The sequence below is a fragment of the Mastomys coucha genome, unplaced genomic scaffold, assembly GCF_008632895.1.
Source record: "Mastomys coucha isolate ucsf_1 unplaced genomic scaffold, UCSF_Mcou_1 pScaffold5, whole genome shotgun sequence".
NCBI classification, from domain to species: Eukaryota; Metazoa; Chordata; class Mammalia; order Rodentia; family Muridae; genus Mastomys; species Mastomys coucha.
The window spans coordinates 76,082,991-76,102,372 of NW_022196911.1; the positions used below are offsets into that span (position 1 = coordinate 76,082,991).

The window sequence follows — 19,382 nt, forward strand, 5'->3', positions numbered from 1 at the left end:
TGCCTGTCTGTCTGCCTGCCTGCCTGCCTGCCACAGTCCAAGTGTTGTGAAGGTTGAGGATAACTTGTGGGAGTCAGTTCTCACCTTCTACTATTTTGATGTTGGGATGGAACTCAGGTCATCAAGCTTGCCTGCAAGTGCCTTTACCTGCTAAGTGGGTATTTTTTTTTAACCTATTATTAGCCAGGTGTGGTGTCACACTCCTTTAGTCCCACTACTTGGGAGGCAGAGACAGGCAGATCTCTATGAACTTCAATACCAACCCGGTGTACACAGTGAGTTCCAGGGCAGCCAGGGCTATAGAAAGCTTGTCTCAAAAAAACAAACAAATGAGAATCTATTATTACTGTTGTTGTTATTAGTGTGTGTGTGTGGAGGGAGCTATCAGGGGATGGTTTTGGGGGAGGGGGGTCAGTTCATTCCTTCTTCCCCTACATGAGTTCCAGGGATCGAACTGAAGTTAGGTCAGGCTTGCTTAGCAAAGGGTTTTTATCTACTGAGCCATTTTGTCGGCCCCAACATTTTCAGTCTTGAAGATTTTGAGTTTCCAGAAATACTTGATGGTAATAAGCAAATAAATGTCATGCCTGATACCTGGTGCTGGGGTGGATGGTGTGATCTGAACATGGTCTCCTTGGAGTTATCATCTCCTAAAGAGTTCTGGGGACAGCTGAAGGTCCCTGACCGCGACTTCTGGCTATCAGGCTTAGATTGTCTAGACACATTGTACACAGAACCTGCTTTCCCAAAACAGCCTCTGTTAACTTTATCCAGGTCTGTTACCTTATCCAGGGAAGGAGCAGCATGGGTTTGACTTCCAGCTTCACAGCCTGTACTTTCCCAAGGTCCATGGCAATTCAGGGCCTCCCATTCCTGTACTGATATCAGACCCAGGGACTCTCTGCGCTAGGCAAGCACTTGCTGCTGATATCAGACCCAGGGACTCTCTGCACTAAGCAAGCACTTGCTGCTGATATCAGACCCAGGGACTCTCTGCACTAAGCAAGCACTTGCCGCTGATATCAGACCCAGGGACTCTCTGCGCTAGGCAAGCACTTGCCGCTGACCTGTATCTCCTGCCTTCTGTTGCCTTTAAAAACCCAAGCAACCTACTGCAGCTTTTCCAGGTACACACTGGAGTCCCGTGTGAGATGGAGTGTAATTTTCTGGCAGGGTATAGAGGGCAGGCTCTGTGAACTCTGTGGGGAAGGAACAAGAAAGGATAAAGGCTTTTTCTAACTGAACCTAAGAGGCTTCTCATGGAAAATTAGTACCTGTCTGTCCATTGAACATCCCATTTATTCATCAACAAAACTTGACTGATATAAGTGCCTCCTGCAATGACAAGACACACTGACCTAGGAGGAACTGCAGCCCAGTGATGAGGCAGAAGTAGCTAGTGATAGGTTACCTGGGAAGCCTGGCCCCTGTGCCGGGGAGTTTCGGGAAGTTAAAGAGAATGGTGTAAACACACAAGTGCAGCAGTTACTGGCGGTGGTAGCACACGCCTTTAATCCTAGCACTAAGGAGACAGAGCAGGCAGATCTCTGTGAGTTCGATGCCACCCTGCTCTACAGAGTGAGTTCCAGGACAGGCAGGGCTACAGAGAAACCCTGTCCCAAAAATCAAAAAGCACTGTGCTCATGGGAATGCAGAGGCATACTCACCCTCCAAAACAGAACAACAGAGAGTTTGTCTCCAGTGAGTCTTCCAGCAACCATGTGTGGGTGTGTTAGTCAGAGACCGTGGGACCGGCTATGTCGGGAAGCTGGTGTACCTTCTGCACAGGCGAGGCTAAGCTCCTTCTTTCCCCGTCCCAGAAGTCTTTTGTCTCCTCCGCTCACTGAACTCCATTCCTGCTTTCCTTTCCACAGTTGGACTAAGTGGAAGGAGGGTTCTGGGGGGAGCTGTAGTAGTAGAGGGCCAGTTCCATTGAAGAGAAAATCAACCCGGCACTCGGCAGGCAGAGACAGATGGATCTCTGTGAGTTCGAGGCCAACCTGATCTACAGAGTGAGTTCCAGGACAACTAGGTCTGCACAAGAAAAAGAAAGAGAAAAAACCAAATTTAAAAGAAAGAAAAGGAAAAGGAAAGCCAACTTTCGAGTGAGGGAGACCTGGGCCCCTCAAAAGCACTGGGAGGGGTGCTGCCCCACTGACTCCGCTCTCTGTGCTTCGCCCTCAGTTTGACCCTGGGAGCACCGGCTACATCAGCACGGGAAAGTTCCGGAGCCTCTTGGAGAGCCACAGCTCTAAGCTGGATCCACACAAAAAGGAGGTGCTCCTGGCTCTCGCAGACAGCCACGCTGATGGGCAAATCTGCTACCAGGACTTTGTCAACCTGGTGAGCATTCTGGAAAGGGGACGGGCTTAGAGGCACAGGAAGGAGTTTTAGGCAATGGGGTTTTGTTGTTGTTGTTGTTGTTGTTGTCATTTTGTTTTGTTTTGTTTTTGACTGACTGCGTTTGAATGGCCTCAGCTTCAACAGGTGAGAAGATACCACCATCATTGAAAGAAACAGCTCCCAACTAAATAGAGTAAAACATGGTTAGCCTGGGAACATATACTAGGTCTCCTCAAATATGTTTCAGCAAGGACACAGTTTCATGGAGTTTTTTTTATAGCAATAGAGCAAAGAAAGTTATAAATCAAGGCATTTTAGAAACACGTAAGCCGGGCAGTGGTGGTACATGCCTTTAATCCCAGCACTTGGGAGGCAGAGGCAGGTAGATTTCTGAGTTTGAGGCCAGCCTGGTCTACAGAGTGAGATCCAGGACAAGCAGGGCTACACAGAGAAATCCTGTCTCGGAAAAAAAAAAAAAAAACACATCGGTGAAAACATCAGAGAGACAAGTTAAGCACGATGGGTCTCTTAGCTAGGGTTTCCATTGCTGTGAAGGGACACCATGACCAGGGCCATTCTTATAAAGGAAAACATTTAATTGGGGCTGGCTTCTAGGTTCAGAGGTTCAGTCCATCATTATCGTGGCGGAAAGCATGTTAGAGTCCAGCAGACATGGTGCTGGAGGAGCTGAGATTCTGCATGTTGACCCTGAACAGCAGCTGACTAATAAGACACACTAACTAGCCAGACTTGAGCTTCTTAGACCCCAGAGCCTGCCTCCACAGTGACACATCTACTCCAACAAGGCCACACCTCCTAATAGCATCATTCCCTATAGCCAAGCATTCAAACACATGAGGCCATATCTATTCGAACCTCCACGGGGGGGCGGGAGGGGGGAGTTCGGGGGGGGGGGATCTTTCCTATAGTCGTCAGATACTGACAGACAAACAACAAACAAACAAACAATAAATTGTTTATTGCTCTGAGGTTGTCTGGTGACATTCTTAGCCTTTGGATGGATGGAATCTAGTGGTCAGTTAAGTTAATAAATTCCAAAAGGGCTGGGTGTGTTAGTGCATGACAGAGACCGAGGCAGACAGATCTCTGTTAGTTTGAGGCCAGCCTTATCGAGTTCCAGGTCAGCCAGAGATTCATGGTGAGATCCATTCTCAAAACAAAAACAAAAACAAACTAAAAATAAATTCCAGAGAGGTTTTTACTTGCCAGTCACAGGATGTTGGGTCTGGTATAGAGGTGGGCAAGGAATGGCTCTTTAGGAAGCTGAAGACAACCCAGGATAATTAGGCTCTGGACCTCCAACATCACTTTCCACATGGCTGCCATTCAAATGAGTCAATCTTTGCAGACCCAGCTTGTTTCCTGGAATTTCCCTTCGCACTACTAAGGTCTTGCTGCTATCCCTTAAGGCTCCTGGCAATTTGAGTCCTTCCCATTGTGATAACAAGGTGGCTACACCACACCAGCCCTTTCATCCTTGATTCCCAACATTTTTGTACACAGTCTCTTTCTGTGTTAGGTCCTAGCTAAGGCCTGAGATTTCTTTCTGTGCACTGGCCTGGATTGGGTTGGTGGGATGTATTTGTGAACTCAGTTAGTGCTCTTCCCAGGAGCTGGGAGTGGGTAAGTCCTGGCAGGGGAAAAGGTAGATCAAGCCAGACTTCCTAGGAATGTAGCATGACTAGAAGCTTAGACCTGTGGGCGACTTCTGGAGGGGCTGGCCATGGTCCATGAGCCCTGCCCATTGCCTGTTATCATTGGTGGAGATGCACCCATTTCCTGGGGATTGTTGCTATGTTCTTTCAGAGGCTTCTGTGGCAGGGTTACAATGGGCTTCAGGTATCTTAGGCGAGCTGCATTTCCCACCTTGGATGGATGGAACATCAGTAGATGTTCTATGAACTAGCAAGGTGAATACAAGGCTGGATTCTTGTTTTCCCACCGATGAGGTGGTCTGCTCTCTTCATGTCGCCCACGGAGGAGAAAACTCTGTGAAGATCCCTGTATTCTTAGACATCCAAGGCGTCGATCAGGGAAGCCTGCTGTCACTGCTCCCTCTTAGCTCTCTATGACGTGCCTGCCCAGACAATGGCAGGTTCAATAGCCTTTCAGCTGCAGGTTGCTGCAGTCTGTGGGTGTAAGGGTCTAGAAGGAACTGCTGTAGACATTCAGGGGTCCAAGGGAACCCACTATTCTGAGTAGACTCGGCCCAGGCTGAGCTCATCAAAGGCTCTCAGACTGGGCCACGGGAGTGCCATCAACATCACCAAGAGGCAGACTATGAGCCTGACTCTGGCTTGTGCCCAGCCTAGCCTATAGGCGACAGGTGCTCCCCAATCTCAACGCCTGGGCAAGGTTGTTTCTCTCCTGGCTGGCTCCATTCCAGCGGAGCCCTCTGATGAGAAGTGACATGATACCGTCACACTTTTCTGTTCAGACTCTGAGCTGGAGCAGCCAGTTACAGCCTGCGTTCGTGTAAAAGGGGCTTGGCCCCTGCTCTGCCTTTGCTCCTCACTCTTTACCTCTCTTTTCCCTTTTGTAAAATTAATCCAACGGGTTACACAGGGTTTCAAAAGGACCAAATATGATAAAGGACTGTATTTGCAAGTTTCTGTCGCCTGTCGATGCTCTCTCTTCTGCCAGGAAACCTCCCCGTATGATTTTTTTCTTTGTGGCCCTTCCTGCACCAACCCAGGCAAAACAAACCATCCTTATCCAGAGGGGTGGGAATGGCTAGAAAGGCTTCGCTGAGGACAGCTGGCCAGAGGAGGCTGATTTGAAGCCCCACAGGACCAGTGAGAAGCAGGACTCAGGGGTGAAGAGAGGACTCTGCAAGGGAGGCTCCTACCACATGGCCCCATCTGAGCCTGGATCCTTTCAGGTGCCCTCCAGAAAGAGCTGCAGACTCCTGTCCCCTGCTGATCCTATGCATCTTGCCAACCTTGCCCGAATCTTGCCTTCAGGTCTGGCTGGATTATCTCTTGCTGGGCCCATGGTCCAAAAAGTACATCATTAGCTATATGCCAGTAGCTATGAAGCTGCTGGGCCCTTGAGCCAGCAGATCCCGGTTGTTTGGGCTTCTCCCCCTGGGAATAGTTTTTACAGTATGATCCTGGAGAGAAAGTCAAGGATAGAATAAGTTTCTAGAAGCTAGAAGTTAGGCTAACTACTGGGTGAAGCAGATAGAGTTCTATGGGGGCCAGGCCAGGGCTGCTGAGGGCAGGACCTGGTCTTGGTGAGGCCTGAGGCTTGTCATATGTCCTGGGAGACACGAAGGTGTCACAGCTTCTGTGACAGGGCATTGAGTTCTGATTCTGGCAGAGTCTAACAGCTGGCTGACCAAGACCTACTTTCACCTTCCCAAGCTGGTATATCTGGGGATGCTTACACTTCCTCACCTCTGGCCATCACCTGAGCATCACCTCCAGGAAAGCCATTGCTGACCACCTTGTTACACACTGGCCTGGATCCTGTGTACTCTCTCAGCAGCCGTCACTCTGAACTGTGACCGCTGGTTACTTCTGTCCTGAGCACCTGACACTCCCCTGTGTCTGGTGATGGCGCTAACACTTGGGATGGGGCAATGAGGAATGAGTGGATTGGAGTATGGGGCTGGGTTTGAGCCTGTGTTATCTTAGGACTCTCTGGACCTCAGTTTTCCTATTAGAGGGAGGGGATATTCAGAGTCCTCATCTAATAGAGATGCTCCGTGGGCCTCAGAGGTCAACACCGTGGTATTTGGGGGTTGCTGCTTAGAGCTCAGAGAAGAGGGGTTTGGCTTGCCCTACAGAATATGCAGGCTGAGGTGTGGGTGCAGGGTTTCCCTGAGGCCCCAGCTCTGACCCTCTCCTCAATCCATTTCCTGTGCAGATGAGCAACAAACGTTCCAACAGCTTCCGCCAGGCCATCCTTCAGGGAAACCGCAGGCTGAGCAGCAAGGCCCTGCTGGAGGAGAAGGGGCTGAGCCTCTCACAGCGGCTCATCCGCCACGTGGCCTATGAGACTCTGCCCCGGGAGATTGACCGCAAGTGGTACTATGACAGCTATACCTGCTGCCCTCCGCCCTGGTTCATGATCACAATCACACTGCTGGAGGCAAGGACCAGGGTGAAGGCTTCCTAGACCTGGGGTTGTGTGGGGAGAAGAGTTTTTGAGGGGAGGGGGAAGCCCAGTAGCGCTTGTCCTGCATGTTGCAGCGTTGCTAGGGAACCCATGGGTTACTGTAACCCTAGGCTGCAAAGAGAGTCCTAAGTTTTAAGGGGTTGTTTTGCTTTGTTTTTAAATTTTTATCATCTTTGTATCTGTGGGTATGCAAATAGACATGGGAGTGTCCACTGAGTCCAGAAAGCGTGTCAGGTTCCCTTGGATGTGTAATTAAAGGGTGTTACCTCATGTGGACACTAGCAACCCAACTCCTGCTCTCTGGAAGAGCAGCCGTCACCCTTAACTGATAGCTATTTCTCCAGCCTCTTGCTTTGCTTTCTGGTTTTTGAGGCAGGGTTTCACTATTTCCAGACTGGCTGGGCCTCACTGTGTATCCCAAGCAGGCCTCCAACTCTTGATTGCCTGGCTTTGGCCTTGAGCTCCCAAGCTGGGCTATGCCAGTTGCCTGGGCTAAGTGCTTTCAGTGAGCACTCCCGGCAAAGGTTATTTGAGGCTTTTTTTTTTTTTTTTTTTTTTTTCTGCAGCAAAGTCCCTGTATTTCTACACTATTCTACACAGCAAAACAATATGACAAACTCAGAGATTTGGGGATTTAGCCAGGCAAACTCAATAAAGCCAATTTATGTAATTCCTCCCCTGGAGGACTAGGACAGCAACTGTTGGCCCCTTGGGACTTCATTTCCAAGGAGTCACAAGAGCTTCCCCCATGCTGTTCCTGGAAGGACAGACACCGCCATAGCCTGAGAGGATGGACAGGTGCTTCCTGGACACAGAGGAGCACTGCTGACCTCTGGGAGGGAGTGTTTGTGAACAAGGAAATGAAGTTTTTAAAGAACATTCTCTCTTTAGGGAATCTGCCACACTTCTCCAAAACCAATCATTTCAACCCAAAACCATTTCTTCTGTTTGTTTTAATATTTCTGTGTGTGTACCCATGTGCACACAAGCTTGTCAGTGGAAAGAAAGTCTCAGATCTCCTGGAGCTGGGGATGGAACTGGGGTCCTCTGAAAGAGCAGCCCCAAGCCATACTTACTATCCTGCAAAAATGAGCCCTGCACAGACAAGGGACTCCCCAGGTACTCCTGTCTGTGACTTGTCCCTGTGTGATGGAACTCAGTTCTCAGTTCGGCACCGGAACTCCAGTATCCCATCCCACTTCTGGCTCCTGCAGTGATGCCTGGCTTTCCTTTGCCATTTTCCTGTCTCTGGCCGTTTCTCCTCCAAAGTCATGTACTTGATTACCACCTCTGCACGAGGTCTCAGGTGCCCCTGCTTTCTCTACTGGGCAGGTGGCTCAGTTTCCTGGCATCCTTTTTATTTAATCTGGCTGGATTTGGAGACTCATATTTGTCAATTGCATGAAGGGTCACCAAGAGTTCAAGGACAGGCTAGGCTAGAAAATGAGATCTTGTCTCAAAAAAAAAAAAAAAAACCAGGAGTGGGCCAGAACAATGGCTTAGTAGTTAGGAGCACTGGCTACTTCTTCAGAGACCTGAGTTTGATTTTTCAGACCTGAGTTTGATTCCCAGAAGCCACATGGAAGCTCACAGCCATCTGTAGCTCCAGTTCCAAGTGATCTAGTTCCAACACCCTCTTCAGGCCTCTGATGGCACCAGGCATGAGCGCGGTGCACTGATATATATATATGCAGGCAAAGTATCCACTGACATAAAATAATAAAGAAAAATATTTTGAAGAAACCCTAAGGTGAAGCCAGGTGGGTCTCTGAGTTTGAGGCCAGCCTGGTCTACATAGATGGAGTTCTAAGACAGCCAGGGCTATACAGACAAATCCTGACTTGAAAGAAAAGAAAAGAAAAGAAGAGAAGAGAAAAGAACTAACAAAACAAACAAAAAGCTCCCCCTCGGTTCTGCATGTTGTTTTGGTCTCATCCAAGCAAACGTTGCAGTGCTGTTTTTCTGAGATTTTCTTAGCTGTGTTCTTCCAACGCTGACTGTGTGGGGCTGTTTATTAACATCTATTTGAGGACCAACAATAACGAGATACCTTGGAAGCTCTGCTTGTTGCCAGGACACCTGAATGGCATTAGGTGGAAAGAACAGCTGTGCGCGTGCGTGTGCGCATCAAACCTAGGCTTCATACATGTCAGACAAGCCCCTTACCGCTGGCCTCTCTTCCCAGCTGCCTGAGCAGCATCTTGGAGAATAGGGCGTATAGTCAGTCTTCCGTGTTTAGTTTAGAAAGTCTAGTCTGACCTGAATTGTAGCTCCCTCCTCTAAGTGTGTGCTAGGGCTTGAGCTGCCTCTTTGAGTTAAACTTGATGCTTGCTATTGTTATTTTGTCAATTTTAAATTTTAAATGACATTTATTTATTCATTTACTTGCTTTGTGTATGGGGAGAGTGCATCCGTGGTGCCCGTGTCTAGGTGAGAAGGTCGACTTATGGGCATCTGTTGTTCTCTCTCTTCTTCTCAGATTCCAGCCCTGAGCTTAGGTTATCAGGCTTGGTGGCTGGTGCCTTTACCCACTGTACCTTCTGGTGGCCCCACCCCCATTTTTTTTCTGTTTTCTTTTTGGTTTTTCGAGACAGGGTTTCTCTGTGTAGCCCTGGCTGTCCTGCAGCTCACTCTGTAGATCAGTCTGACCTCTCGAACTCAGAAATCAGCCTGCCTCTGCCTCCCAAATGCTGGGACTAAAGGCGTGCACCACCACTTGCCCAGCTCCCACCCCCTTTTTTAAAAAACATCATTTTGAATTTTTTAAAAAATTCTTTATTAGATGCATTTACTTTATGCACATGAATATGTGTGTGTGCACCACATGCATGCAGTGACCACAGAGGTCAGAAGAGGGTATCAGATCCCCTGGAACTGTAGTTATAGATAGTCGCAAGCTACCATGTTGGTGTTAGGGACCAAACCCAAGTCCCTTGCAAGAGCAACAAGTGCTCTCAACTGCTGGGTCAGCTCTTCATCCCCTCGTTTTGCTTAACTTATTTATTTTATTTTTTTGTGAGTATGTGTGCCTGCAGGTATATGTGTGCTTTTGGTCCATTTTGTTGTTCTTTTAAGAAAGGGTCTCTTCCTTACTGGGGATAAGAGTGTATGCTTTTAATCCTAGCACTGGGAAGGCAGAGACAGATAGATCTCTATGAATCTGAGGCCAGCCTGGTCTACAGAGTGAGTTTCAGGACAGCCAGGGCTACGTAGAAAAACCCTCTCTTGAAAATCCAAAAAGTAGGGGGCTGGAGAGATAGCTCAGTGGTTAAGAGCAGTGACTGCTCTTCCAGAGGTCCTGAGTTCAATTCTCAGCAACCACATGGTGGCTCAGACCATCTGTAATGGAGTCTGATGCCCCCTTCTGGTGTGTCTGAAGACAACAGTAGTATATTCATATAAATAATAAATAAATAAAACTTTAAGAAAAAAAGAAAATCCAAAAAGTAAAATAAGGTATAAAAAAATAAATTAAAAAGAAAAGAAAAACAAAAAAAAAAGAGAAAAAAGAAAAAAGAAAAAAGAAAAAAGAAAGAAAAGACACCAACCTTTGCCAGACAGTGATGGTGCAACTTTAATCCCAGCACTTTGGAGGCAGAGGCTGGGGGTGGGTTAGGAATCTCTGGGAGAGTCCAGCATTGTCTGCGAAGTAAATTCTAGGACAGCTAGGGCTACATAGAGAAACCCTGACTTGGGAAAGAAAAGAAGAAAAAAAGAAATCAACCTATACAAAGTGAGAGAGTGAGCTTTTACTGGAGTTAAAATTTAAAACCTCCTGCCAAAAAAATCACACCCACCAACGAAGCATAGGCGGAGAGATCCAGTAACCCCATTACACAGTTCAGACAGAAGTACAGTGAGAGATGTTCTCTGATAAGGAGGTGCTGGCTGTCCGCTCCTTTCATTCTCTGGGAGGGTGGGTGACAGCCTCCGGTCAGGACCTCAGTGCCATCAGCACGAGGGCCACCCTGGGCAGTTCTGTGTCTAGTAACTGACCCCTCCATTGCTCTTCTTCCAGGTTGCCCTTTTCCTGTACAACGGGGTCCTACTGGATCAGTTTGTGCTGCAGGTGACACATCCTCGATACCTGAAGAACTCTCTGGTTTACCACCCGCAGCTCCGTGCACAGGCTTGGCGCTATGTGACATACATCTTCATGCATGCAGGGTATGTCTCTGTAGTCCCCGCAGAAGAGTGGGGCTGAAATATATCTGAACATATTATATACACATTTACATACGCATGCTTCACAATTCATTTTTTACAGTGTTGAGGGTTGGACCTAGGGCCTCTAAATTAGGTTATCAGTTTATTTTAATGACATGGATGCAGATCGCTTCTTGAAACGCCTACAATACCAAACACACCAATCAGTTGTTAAGTGTGTGTGGAAAAGGAGGAGAGAGCAGAATGCTGAGAGCCAGCAATGGGATTGGTGCACACATGTAACGGTGCGGCTCTGTGCACTTGGCAGAGGCAGGCTGAAACGCTCTATGCTTCCTAGTGGCCAAAGCAAAAAGGGTCATGTGACCAGCCACCAGAATTGTTCATCATCTGTGTGTGTGTGTGTGTGTGTGATGAGCAAAGGAAAGGACTACTTTATTGCAACAACTGATTTCCCATCATAGTCTGTCCAGGGGAAGAAAGTCTCCCATCCCTGAGAAGTTTGGAGCCAGTGAAACAGGCCCCTTCTCATGCCAGGAAGAACTTCCCTCTGTAAGACTTTGAGAGAAGATGCATTACTAAGTTCCAGGAGGTCCCTAATGCATCAAGATATTTTGAGACCATCTTTGTTCTCCGACTCAGTAGTGCTTGTAGATATGGTAAAGAGTCAGAGTGAGCCTAGAGCTGGGGAATGGGGCAGATCAACTAGGCCACTCACTTCTACTCTCTGAGCCTGGGCTTCTTGCAAATTAACCCCTGGAGCTGCTAGGTCCTGGGCTCCGCCAGTCCCTGTCACAGCTGCACATACAGACTACCTGCCTGTCACCACCAGGTCCCTTATGTGTATTCTGTCCCAGCAGGAAGGAAGTTTTTCCCATGACAGTCAAGTCCCCTCCACAGCCCATGAGCTGCTCAAAGGCAAAGAATGGGGCCTCGCACCAACCTGCTGGCTCTTAACACACAGCATTTGCCAGGTGAATTAATGACCATGGTCTGTCACAGGGTGGAACAGCTGGGACTCAATGTGGCGCTGCAGCTGCTGGTAGGGGTACCCCTGGAGATGGTGCATGGAGCCACGCGAATTGGGCTTGTCTACGTGGCAGGTGTTGTGGCAGGTAGGCAGGTGGGCCCTGTGGTGCTCCTCCCCATGGTGGTATACGGGTGGTACAAGCCCAGGCTTCCTGGGCACACACTCATCTCCAAGGTCTCTGACTCATAATTGCCCACTAGGCATATTTCCCATGGCTACCCAGACAGGGAGGTATGTTCTGGAGAGGAGGCAGAGCATACTGACAGGCCTACTGACAGAGTTCCTGCCTGTCATCAGACTCCCGTGCTCCCATGTTTCAGCTGTGTAAGCCTGGGGAAATTGCTTGGTCCTTTCTTTTGTTTTGTTTTGGTTTTTTTGTTTGTTTGTTTGTTTTTTCAAGACAGAGTTTCTCTGTATAGGCCTGGCTGTCCTGGAACTCCCTCTGTAGACCAGGCTGGCCTCTAAAACTCAGAAATCGCCTGCCTCTGCCTCCCAAGTGCTGGGGATTAAAGGCATGCGCCACCACTGCCCAGCTCCTTGGTCCCTTTGGTCCCATCAAGCTTGTAGGCAGAGCTAATGAGAACTGCCTGCTATTGTTGGGAGACTGCCCATGTAACCAGAGGCTCCTCTCACTGTGCAGCATGCAGGAGAACAGCCAAGGCATCAATGGCGTAGATGAAGCCAGGCAGCTCTTTGGCCAAGGCACATCTGAACCCATAGGGAGCTTTTTCTTCTACCCAGACCAGCCCTGGATCCCTTGATTGACCCTCTGAGGACAGGACAGTCTGGCCTAGGAGGTAGTGAATACTTCTGTCCAGAAGAAGTCTGTGTGTCTGACCTGAGCATAGGGTATGAGTGAATTCTCGAGAGAGCACTTTGAAGCACTGGATCTCCCCTGTGATACCTCCAACTGAGGATGTAAAGCCTCCTCAGCTCTCTGCCTCTGTCTCTCTGTCTCTGTCTGTCTCTCTGCCTCTCTGTCTCTGTTTCTCTCTTTCTCTGTAGTGTGTGTGTGTGTGTGTGTGTGTGTGTGTGTGTGTGTGTGTGTGTGTGTAAAGATCTTAATCCTTTCTGAGTGGCATTAATGTTGTCCTCAAGAGAGCTGGGCAGATTTGGCCTTGTAAGCAAGAGGCAGTTGGTGATGAAAGTGACTTCAGAGCAGGAAGTCTTCCTCCAACGCTAGTCTGTAGACCCTGTGCAGGGAGATGGCTGGGGCAGGGCAGGACCCAGCACCCTCTCAGCACTCTCCCTGGCATCTGTGTCCAGCTCATTGCACCTTGGACAGCACCCTCAAAGCCTTTCCCTGAATCCAGCACCTTCTATGTCCTTATCAGAGGTCAAGTGAGCACCTCCAGGTTCCAGACTTCTCTCTCAGCCACCCACACACCTTCCAGTCGTGCCACCTGGGGATTTATGGCTGCTGTGTGTTCCCTACCTAATTTCTCAGAGTCCCAGATGTTAAATGGCAAGGAACGGGAAGGCACTCGTAACACTTGCAGTTAGTAGTCAATTAGACTCGGGGTGCCAATAACTTGGAAGACAGAAGTGAGATTCAAAATGACTCAGCCCTCACCCAGAGCAGATGACACAGTGGGGAGACAGCACAAACATCCCTCCACAGTGATGTCAGTGCAGACTGGGGAGGTGCAGACAAAAGCAGGACAGGTCACCAAGATAGGAGGCTGTGGGGCTGCAGCAGGGAGCCAGGGGCACACAGTGCTCTGCCGGAGCCATTGATTCAGGCCAGAGGCCATTCGGTCACCACAGCTCATGTCATTGACCCCCATAAGATTGTGGATTGATCTCCCTACACTACTCCCCCTCTGTATCCCCAGAGGGAAGCCCTTCCAGACAAATAGAGAGAGTTAAGTCTTATGCATGACCAGCAGTCCTCACCACCACCCCATGTGGCCACTCGTTTCTACCGACTGCGGGCACAGAGCCCAAGGCTGAGGTTTGGTGCAACACGTGCTTGTAATACCAGTGATTCCAAGACTTAAACCAAAAGGATCAGAAGTTGAAGGCCAGTTTGGGCTACATAGTGAGAGAGAAACAACAAAACAAACAAACAGACAGACAGACAGAAACCAGGGTTTAGAGGAACAAGTCACTTGCCCAAGAAGACGGGGCTTCTGTGTGAGTGGTGAAGCTGGTCTCCCACACGGGTTCTGGGACCTCAGAGATTGCCCTGTAGAAACAACCGTGGTATGTTGAGAGCCAGAAGGCAGGTCTTTGCTTTTGCGCAGATAATCAGAAACCAAGGGAGGGCCTTGATCAGTATCTGACCCGGCTTTAATCCCTGCCCAGTAAAACTATTTCAAACCTAAGGCCATCCTATTTATCAAGTGATGGCTGACTCACAGCATATTTACAAAGCTCTGTGGTACAGGCCTTGTGTGCCATGCCCAGTATATGTCACAATCTTGTAAGGTTCATAAGGTGTTCCTGGTCACTCCCAGAGGTTGTACAGGTTATTCAGAAAGGTGAGATAAACTCTTCTAAGCAATCAAGTTAGGGTAGAGCCCTTTACACTGTATCCTGCCTGGTGACTGACACTAAAGATGAACAGTTACATCACTAACAATCTTTTAAAGTCTTTATCTTAGCAGGACATGCAGGAGCCCTGCTAAGATACACCTTAGCATACACCTGCAATCCCAACATGTGGGAGGTAGAGGTAGGAGGACCAAGAGCTCAAGGTCATCCTTGGCTACATAACTACTTTGAGACCAGGTTGAACTATGTGAGTTACTGTGTCAAATAACAAACAAACAGAGCACCAAAGTGTATCAGCAACATTGTATTACAGAGTTTGTAGAAGCCAATATGTATCCCTAGAGCTCAGCACCTGTGAGGTAATAAATATTTGTAGAGTAGATGAAAGAATACATGAATAAATAAAGTAACATTGCTTAGAGGTAAGTGTTCTGCCAGTGTTAATTTGAGTTTTTCCTAATTGCCAAGGGAGATGTTGGAGAACACCTGCCTTCAAACTTTTCAGGGTAAAACCACTGCCGCTGTGCCTCAAAGGCAAGGCCACCAACTCACCTGAATGATGGCATGGACCCAGAATATGTTTTGGGGACAGCCTCTTGGTCTGTGCTGTGTAGAGGTGAGGCGTGGCACTCCATCTTGCCATTGTCTGACACTACCACCTTCATGGGGTTTGTCACGACCTTCAGGACCTGTTGTTAGCCATGAGTTTCCTAACAAGGTGGGAAGGGATCCTGCCTGGTCCACAATCTTCCTTGGTGTCTTTTACTACTCTGTGTGCATAGATCCGTATTGTTTGGTTCTGGCCAGTCTGTCCAGGCTGCAACTGATGCAGGGGCCTTTAGAAAAGTCTTGGAAGGTAATAAAGATTATAAAATGAGACCGTTTGTGCAAGTTTGTTATCTCAGCATGCAGGAGGCAAAGCAGGAGGGGTCTCAGCAAGCTCAAGGCCAGCACAGTCTAAAGAAAACCTTTAAATATGTCTTTAAAAGATACTTATATTTCAGTTCAAAATCAAAGCCCAAAGCCCCTGGATCTTCAGCCAAATTCAGTGACGTTGGGCCATTGGATTCCTGATCTGGGAAGAACTGTGGAGCCCCCTCCCCTTGTGTAGACAGACAGCCTTGCTTCCCAGGCCCCACCCCACATAGCCAGAGGGCTTTCTGCTCTGCCCAGTGAATTAGGGAGCCCAGGAAAGGTTTAATTTGAAAACTAGGTTTCACTGTTCAGAATGTAAAAAGCTTTACACCTTCATATCTCATACATGTGAATACTAAAGCCAAAAGAATTTAGGAGCAATGCCTCAGGTCGCACAACGGGTCACTCTCATCCCCATTCCACACTCCTGCCAGGATTCCTACTGGCCCCTGGCTCAAGCAAGGGTCGAGACTCTAAACACAGGGAGGGTGAGAGAAAGGTCAGTGCTGTGTAGGCTTGACCCTGGTAGGGCCCTTCTGTCCCTGGAGGCTGCCCTGATGCATCTCTGACCCTGATGGACTGCTCTGGGGCACAGAGAAGGAGTTGATTTGCATGCATCAGTCAGAGAGGAAAAAGACCAGCTGGGTGAAGCTGAGCTTGCTCGCTGCAAACAGTAATTAATGAGGAGCTGGCTCAGACAGCTGGCCCTGCACTGTCCTGCAATGCAGCCCTCACACAGTAGCCAGGAGAGTGTGGGAACCCTTTGTCATGCAGATCGTGCTGCCTGCATGTTTGCTACCCTGGGATTCCCCCTACCCAATCCCCCTGCTTTGGGATATTTATGGCTGAACCCTGTGGATAGGCCAATAGAAGGGAAAAGTTATACATCAGTAGTTAGATACCAAATTAAACCCAAAGAAAGATAGGACAAAGGTAGAGGAAGATTTCTAGCTGCCATGGGCTGGGAGAAGGACTTGGGAGTTCTTGGGTCATGATAGTTTGGGGTTTGCCTGTTTAATTTTTCCGGAGAAATTACATCTCCCTCAATAGCAAGAATTGGTCATAGGGACTTGGAAAGGGGGCATCAAGAGACTGGTGGTCTGGGTGCTCCCATGGGAAGCTCTCTCCATGTCTCCATCCAGATGGTCTTAGGTCCTGGTTCAGGAACCCCCTCCTAAGGTATTTTATCTTTGTGAAACTTGCAGATTTGGGCCCTCAGCCTGTTCCTTCTCTCCTGCGGCTAATTGAATCCTGAGCCTGCAGGCATTTTCCAACAGTGGTTTCTGCTTGCTCACCCAGGCCAGCCGCCACTCACCCTCTGTGCCCTGGGCTCTGCCTCCTAGTTATTTTTAGTCTCCTGTGTCCTTCCCTGGAAGCCAAAGCATTGATCACACTTAAATGCGACCAGAACAATAAATTTCCCATCTCCTCTCTGCCCAGCTTCCCTCCAAGGAACAAAGTTTGTCATCCCACACACCAACAGCCACAGAACTGCCCTCCCTCTCCCCAGGGTGTAATGTCATCACTCTCCCCAGAGTGTGATGTCACCCTTCTTTGGACTTTCAAGGACATTCTCCCTACAGAGAAGCCCCACCTGGGAGATCCTCTTGTGCTTTAGCTTGGCTGGCAGGAGGTGGGAAGTGATGCTAAGCAAGTTTCTAGATTCAGCTGAGCAAAGAGACAAGTAGAAGGGGCAGAAGCCACCTCTGAGCTAGTGTCATGTGGCTGTCACTCCAGCCAAGAGCTCAGGTCTGATGGGCAAGGCTTTCAGGCTGGGAACCTGCTCTGTGGCTGAGGGCTTAGCCAGCATTTTGTAAGACACTAAGTTCAATTCCTGGCCTTGGGAGGAAGGAGAAAGATTTCTGTGTCAGGCAGAACAGAATTCAAATCCTAGTTCCAGCACTTCGCACTGGAAAACTGAGATGAGAGCCTTCTCTTATGTCTAAGGTGAGGCTCTTAGCACCTCTTCAAAGGCCTTCAGGGTGGAAATGAGCCTTATGGGTAGGAGGGAGAAATATATGTACCCTGCCTGCCCTTGTGGGACACCTGTTTCCTGGGGCAGCTTTGTGACACCACCAGATGTTGCTGAAGCAGGTGACTTGGTTTGGGATCAGTTCCAGTTGGAGCCAGTCAGGCTTGTCCTTCGAATCTTGGTTTTCCATCAGTAAAACAAGAAAGCTGAACACGGGGTTTGTCCCACCATACACAGATCTTCTGAACAGTCCCGAGGAGGCTGCAAGACAGCATGGGGTGGAAGGGGAGGAGATGGAGCCTGTTGCTGTGGAGTTGCTCTGCTCCCTTGGCGGAAGGTGAGGGCCAGGGCTGGGCTGCACCGTGAGTCCAGCACCCTTGATGGTTTTCACTCTCTCTGTGCAGGCTCCTTGGCGGTGTCTGTGGCTGACATGACTGCACCTGTTGTTGGCTCTTCCGGAGGGGTGTATGCACTCGTCTCTGCCCACCTAGCCAACATTGTCATGGTGAGCAGCACCTGATCCCTGTGGGTCTTCCCTATCTCTCCTCTGACATCACTGGGCTTGGACATCCATCCTCTATAGTTCTTTCAGTCCAGGTCTGCTGGTAACATGGCCCATAGCTGCATCTCCCTCTACAGACCCATTTCGCCTGCATCTGTCCTTTCCAGATGAGGTCATATTATCTCAGGCCAGGCTTGGCCTACAAGTGTGCCTGTCTCCCTAGTCTACCTGTTTCCTCAAAAGTTGATAGAAATCCAGCTACTAGTGTCTTAGTTAGGGTCACCATTGCTGTGATGAAACACCATGACCAGGCTAGAGAGATGGCTCATCGGTTAAGAGCATTGACTGCTCTTCCAGAGGTCCTGAGTTCAATTCCCAGCAACCATATGGTGGCTCACAACCATCTATGATGGGATCTGATGCCCTCTTCTGATGTGTCTGAAGACAGCTACAGTGTATTCATGTAAATAAAATAAATCTTAAAAAAAAAAAAAAGAAAAAAAGAAAGAAACCCCATGCCCAAAGCAAGCTGGGGAAGAAAGGGTTTATCTGACTTACACCTCCACATCACTGTTCATCACTGAAGAAGTCAGGACAGGAACTCAAACCAGGCAGGAACCTGAAGGCAGGAGCTGATATAGAGGCCATGGAGGGGTAGCTTACTGTCTTGTTCAACCTGTTTTTTAGATCCTAGGACCACCCGCCCAGGGGTGGCACCATCCACAATGGGCTAGGCTCTCATCAATCACTAATTAAGAAAATGTCGCCGGGCGGTGGTGGCGCACGCCTTTAATCCTAGCACTTGGGAGGCAGAGGCAGGCAGATTTCTGAGTTCGAGGCCAGCCTGGTCTACAGAGTGAGTTCCAGGACAGCCAGAGCTACACAGAGAAACCCTGTCTCAAAAAAACAAAACAAACAAACAAAACAAATAAAAAAAAGAAAATGTCCTCACAGGCTTACCTATACCTGATCTTATGGAAGCATTTTCTTAATTGAGGTTCTCTCCTCTCAGGTGACATTAGCTTATATCAAGTTGATATAAAACTATCCAGCACAACTAGTATGCATAGCCATTAGAATTCTTTGTCATAGATCATGCAAAATAAGAGGGCTTTGGGGCTGAGGGGCTGAGCAAGTTCATAAAGTACTTTTCATACAGGGATGAGGACCTGAGTTTGGATCCCTAACACCCACATAAACAGTGGGGCACAGTGATGCATACCTGTAAACCCAGCTCTGGAGAGGCAGAGAGGCAATGCCTAGAGTTTGCCTTTGGGAGCCATCCTAGCTGAATCAGTGAGCTCCAGGTTTGACTTCTGGTCTCCATACACACACACACACAGACACACAGACACAGACACACAGACACATACACACACACACACACACACAGACACACACACACAGACACACACACACACACACACACACGGAAATAAATACGCATAGCTAAGAGAGCCTTAATGAGGGGCTGGAGAGACGACTCAATGGTTAAGAGTACCAACTGGAAGAGATCCTGAGTTCAGTTCCTGGCAACCACATGGTGGCTCACAACCATCTGTCATGGGACAGGGTGTGTCTGAAGACAGCTACAGTGTACTCATATACATAAAATAAATAAATCTAAAAAAATGGAGAGCCTTAGTGATCATGTCAGCAGGCTTCTCAAGTAGGAAAACAGACCTTGTAAGAGTAAGTGACCTGCCCAAAGTCATGCCCTCACTCCATACCTCCTGACAGCCATCTGGGTGCTGAACCCTGTTCCATGTCCCCTGACAGCCATCTGGGTGCTGACCCCTGCTCCATGTCCCCTGACA

The 19,382-nt window shown here is 48.7% G+C and overlaps 1 protein-coding gene across 3 annotated transcripts in view; it reads left to right on the forward strand.

Annotated features, from left to right (window-relative positions):
- The window catches only part of Rhbdl3 (rhomboid like 3), a 56,237-nt gene that overhangs the window by 17,521 nt on the left and 19,334 nt on the right, over positions 1-19,382 (forward strand). For all 3 annotated transcript variants that reach the window (XM_031352707.1, XM_031352708.1, XM_031352709.1), the window contains 5 exons: positions 2,185-2,343; positions 6,235-6,459; positions 10,505-10,653; positions 11,653-11,765; positions 17,468-17,568. In XM_031352707.1, coding sequence (XP_031208567.1) covers positions 2,185-2,343; positions 6,235-6,459; positions 10,505-10,653; positions 11,653-11,765; positions 17,468-17,568 — 747 coding nt within the window. The remainder of the gene's footprint in view (positions 1-2,184; positions 2,344-6,234; positions 6,460-10,504; positions 10,654-11,652; positions 11,766-17,467; positions 17,569-19,382) is intronic.